This window comes from Pygoscelis adeliae, unplaced genomic scaffold (genome assembly GCF_000699105.1).
Source record: "Pygoscelis adeliae isolate BGI_AS28 unplaced genomic scaffold, ASM69910v1 Scaffold160, whole genome shotgun sequence".
Taxonomy (NCBI): domain Eukaryota; kingdom Metazoa; phylum Chordata; class Aves; order Sphenisciformes; family Spheniscidae; genus Pygoscelis; species Pygoscelis adeliae.
This window is the reverse complement of record NW_008824035.1, coordinates 9,607,949-9,612,968: the sequence shown is the minus strand read 5'-3', so window position 1 is coordinate 9,612,968 and position 5,020 is coordinate 9,607,949. Positions and strand designations below refer to the sequence as shown.

The 5,020-nt window shown below is 40.9% G+C and overlaps 1 protein-coding gene across 1 annotated transcript in view; it reads right to left on the bottom strand.

The window, feature by feature from the left end:
* SP3 (Sp3 transcription factor) overlaps positions 1-5,020 on the bottom strand; it is a 46,279-nt gene that overhangs the window by 29,434 nt on the left and 11,825 nt on the right. Inside the window, exon 2 of the mRNA XM_009333298.1 lies at positions 4,409-4,430. Within this exon, the coding sequence (XP_009331573.1) occupies positions 4,409-4,430 (22 nt within the window). The remainder of the gene's footprint in view (positions 1-4,408; positions 4,431-5,020) is intronic.

The following is a 5,020-nucleotide window of genomic DNA, read 5'->3' as shown; positions in this document are numbered from 1 at the left end:
GTGGTGGGTGCGGGGGGGGGGGGGGAGAAGGTCATCAGAAGTAGTCAGCCTAGACTTAGGAATGGGAAACGGTGCTTCATTAACTAACCTGAGAACCTTCTATGATGAGACGACTGGCTTTGTAGATGGGGTTAGGCAGGGGATATTATTTATCGCTACTTTAGTCAGGCTTTTGGCTCTGTCCCCCATAACATAAGAAAAAACTTTTGCTTTTACCATAAAGGTGACCAAACACTGGAACAGGCTGCCCAGAGAGGTTGTGGAGTCTCCATCCTTGGAGATATTCAAAACCCACCGGACACAGTCCTGAGCAACCTGCTCTTGTTGACCGTGGTTTGAGCAAGGGGGTTGGACCAGATACTCTTCAAAGACCCTTACCAGCCCCAACGATTCTATGAAATCTTAACACTTCTTACTAATGTTTAAATATCAGAGAGACAACTTTTGGTTTTATGCTGTCTTTAAATATGGAAATGTTTCAAAACATATATTTTCTTACTTTCTCTAAAACTGTAAAGAAAAATAAACCAAAATTTTTTAAGAACATCCTTAAAGCACCTGTAAAACAACTTCTATACTTGGTTTTGATCCAGCACTAGGAAGACATAATTGGAATGTGAAAATCAAAGAACATTTTAAAAGGTGAGCTTCTGGACAGCAGCAGAGGAAACATACTGTTAGGCAGTACATTCTACCTGAAACTTCTCTGTTTTGCAGAAGTATAAAACAGAGAGAAGACGACAATCCCAGGCAGACTTTTCTATGGTGGCTGAATACATTCTGGCGCACCTGTTCACGTCCAGAAACTTAGCATCAGGCAGCTATATTATCACCCATAAAGGAGAAAATGGATGTCAGAATAACTTTGAGCTTCCTCAAAACCATCATATAGGCCAGAGAACTGAGAAGTATGGATAACTGACACATGGCATTCATCCATATTTTTGCCTAGTGGAAAACATGAAATTTAAAATGTCTTCATATTTGTCTATCCTATCAGCACTATTACTATTTCCACCTAAACTGAGGTTAAGCTAGTTGCACCTCAGATGGTTAAAGTAATGTTCTGAGGCATAAACATACTGGAATTCCAGATTTTCATTAAGTTCTGTGAAGCACTGATATTCAATTCTAAAGCTCAAGATATGCCAAAGCAGTCTTATAACACTCCAACCTTTATTTGTAAAAGATACAAACAAATGCTTTGTCTACAGCAGAGAAACAATACCTTCCCCACATTGCTAATTATTAACCTCTCCAAATGTTTTCCACATATTGGTGGTAAGCAACACCACAAATAAATCATCCCCCCCGCTTTTTTTTTTAAAAACCTAAAGAGTCAGTGCAGCCTGCAGCGCACTAGATACAACTACATACCACACTTGGGGCAGGCATCTCTGACAGCTCCCATTCTTTGGCGGCTGTCAGAGCCAACAGTTTCCTCAGCCAGCCTGCCACTTTTCTCAATTCACCCGCCTTCCAGTCCTCCCACCCTGCACTCCCACCAGTCTTGCACAGTACCCTCGCCTAGCCCAGCAGCACAACCATAAGAACGGCCCTTGGGAGCATGATAGTCTAAGACAGCATCTTTAGCTTTACGTTGCAATGAAGTAAGAGAACATAAACAACTGGTTATCATCTCAACTTTGTAGCTTCTTAAACAATCATCTGATCATGCAACAACCACACAACTGACCATCAAGACTTCGCTGGACCTAAATTTTAGAATGTTTCCTCTTTTGTTTTCTCCCCTCTGCCACCTTCTGCTTTGCTTTTCTTTTTCACCTAATGCTAAAATCTTTGCAGATGTTTAAACTGGAATGAAACCAGAGTATTTATAACTAAATGAAAAAGAATCTTAAATATGAAAGTTTAAAGTAGAATTATTAGTCAATGATAAACAGTGAAAAAGCAAGACGCAAACTAAAACTTCTCAGACTTTAAATTCCCAAGAGAGGGAAAGACATCCAGAGAGGTCAAAACATATGAGCTGTCATTCTCGGTCACGCAGTAGTGCATACAATCCCAGCAAGGCTTTCATACATACCAGCAGGCAGCAATATTCAAGGGGAAGTTTCCATGGCAAGCATTTGAACCAACCACGGGTGCAGCAGTGTGGCAACCGAGGAAAAGGTTCTCAGGTAAGCAAGCCACAAACTCAAGGCCATCTACATTAAAACCAAACACCGGCAGGCAAAGCACTGGTGTGTGGATGATCACAGGCAGAATAAATCACGGTGTCAAAGCCTAAGCTGAAAGACTGCAATCTCCATCAACGCACAAAGACGAGATCAAGCAGTAATGCCTGCTAGCATTTTGTCATCCAAAAGTAAATATAGCTCTAACCAGAATCCTGGGCCGAACTGAAAACCTTGTGGACTAGAGACAGCCTGCCCAGTTCATTGACAGGATGGAAGGGAGAAGAGGGTTGAGTTTAGTTCCATCAACTGTCTTCTTCACTTGCTTTCCATACCAAGCAGTTGCCACATGCATTAGTCTTTTTATTTCCACACTAATCCTTTCAGTGGCATCCACTCAAACAGCAGGCTTGGATTCAGATACCAACATAGAATCATAGAATAATTTCAGTTGGAAAGGACCTCTGAAGGTCACCTGGTCCAACCCCTGGACTCAAAGCAGGGGCAACTAGATCACAGCAAACACAATCACATTTGCTCCAGCTCTTCCCCAAATCCCAGACACGCAATATTCCCTGCGTTCCTATGGGAGTTTTGTTGCTGCTGTTGGTTTTAAATCATACTCCTGGTCTCTTGGGGAGCAGCTGCAGCATACCATTTCAGCCAGGAAAGCAGTGTGCAAGAACTGGCTGGCCTAGCATACTGGCTCCAGCCCTGCCAGTTCCTACCAAGCAACTGTCAGTAAAGCATTAACAAAATAACCCCAAAAACACAGCACCGCTATCCTTATACATGCAAGCTCTTCAAATGCTTCTAAAAGGAAACATCTAGTTTAACTTCTACTATCCACGTATATGGCTTGAGAGTTCTACCAAACGTTCAGCAGTCAGAACTGCAGTTCGGGTATAGAAGATACTGGGAAAAGACTGCCTCCCCATCGCTACGTTAGGCACCATCACTCATACACAGATACCAAACTGACTCATCTATACTCCTGGGAAAGGGATGAGCATCACAGACCCCAGGAAGACAATATGTCTGTGTCTATGCATATAGATTTCATTTTCCATATGAGTTATGAGGTACCTACAATTTAAGCCTTTTTAGCTCCTCCCTCCTTCTTCTACCCCCCAATAAGGGGGACCCCCTACTCAGGGGACCAGAAAAAAAGAAATCTTTATTGCACTAAATCCCTTTTGGCATTCTGTTTTTCACAAGGAATGTATTTCAGGGACTTCAGTCCCTCCCCTCCCTTTATTAAGGTCATCTTAATTAACTCCAATGTCTAGTTCAGCTACTGTAGGTATCTCCTCCAGTTTATATTTAGTTTCCACCCAAAATATTCTGAATCATTCAAGAGCTATGTTGTAGGAGTGTAAAAATTACCAGAATGCTATAACCTAACTCACAGCAGATATGTAGGAGGGGCCTATCTGCATGTATGAAAAGTAGTGAGTGAGTTTATATTCATATTTAGTTTTAACTAAGATTTTGGCTTCTCTTGAATTGCTTCCGCCTTGCCCTGAAAAGCCCCTTATACATCAACATAACAACAGATGAATTTAACAGGAATAAAGAAGTGCTATTTCAAAACTGCTTTGCCCATTTTGAACTATCAGGAACCATTTGTCCTGTACTAGCACTCTAGTACCCCGTCAGACCTAGCACTGCTCATGCTAAGCGATCAACCCATCCTCAAGATGCACAATTCCAGCTTTAAAATGAGAACAAACTTAAGGTGGCTATAGGAAAGCAAGCTATCATTTAAGCATCATTCATTTTTCAGTGTGTATGTTTATGCAAGAGACAGAGCCAACATTCTACTTTTCAGCACTGTACGCATCTGGTATTAGGAAACAAATTTTAGAGGTATCAGGCACTTAATGTCTAGAAAGATTTTTGAAAGTGTACTGCTTAAGAAAATAAACAGGTTCAACAGAAAGGACACTTGAAAAGGAGTCAGAATCTTAATATATTTTCGAGCTCTGCCATTAGTCTACAACCTGCTGCATGACCTCAGACAACTATTTTGCTGCAGCTTCCTTTTATGTAAAGTAAGCGGAAATGTACAGACAAAAAATATTTTAAAGTGTAGCACTCGAGTATTTAGTAAACTTAACATCATCATTAACATTTTGACATTTGTTAGAAGCTTGCCAAAGCCACTTCATCCACCAGTACAACGCTTCACAGGTTTGGTTTTTTTCCTATTTGCAGAATCCTAAAAACATACCAGGCTGTTGTACAGCAAGTTTAAAACCAAGACTTACTTTAAAAGCAAAAAAAGGAGCTTTTTTTGCTTGTTTTAAAACCCTTCTTGTAAAAAAAAAAAAAAAAAAAGAGGTAATATATGAGATTTCCCAAGGACTAAGGCCAAAAAATACTTCATCATACCATTTTAAAAGGTATTTTGGAACTCCCTTTTAATATACTGATTTTTTAGGTATCGGTTATTTAGAAATGCCCCATCTCTTAACATTATGAACAGATGTCAACAAGGGAGTTTAGCTAGACCAATTAAGGAACATACGAGTTTCCATCAGGCTTTTGTTAAGTAGATGGTTAAACTAGCTTCAACAAGAATACATTTCTAGTCTGCAAGATCCATCTCATAACACAAGGTCCCAAGGTCATCAAGGCTCCTTTCAGAGCCGACAGCGCATGAGAGATAAGGGCAGAAATTCAGTTTGCAATACGAGGGACTGCACGGTAACTGCACCTAGAAAAAACAGCATTGATACAGGAAGCAGCTTTTCACCACCGCGTTCGCTTCTAAACAGCCATTTTACTTCTAACTACATCCTTCCCTACAGCCATCCTTCATTTTGTGTTCCTGCCTGGGCGCGCGGTTCCAGGCTGACAGCTACGGCGAGGATACCGGG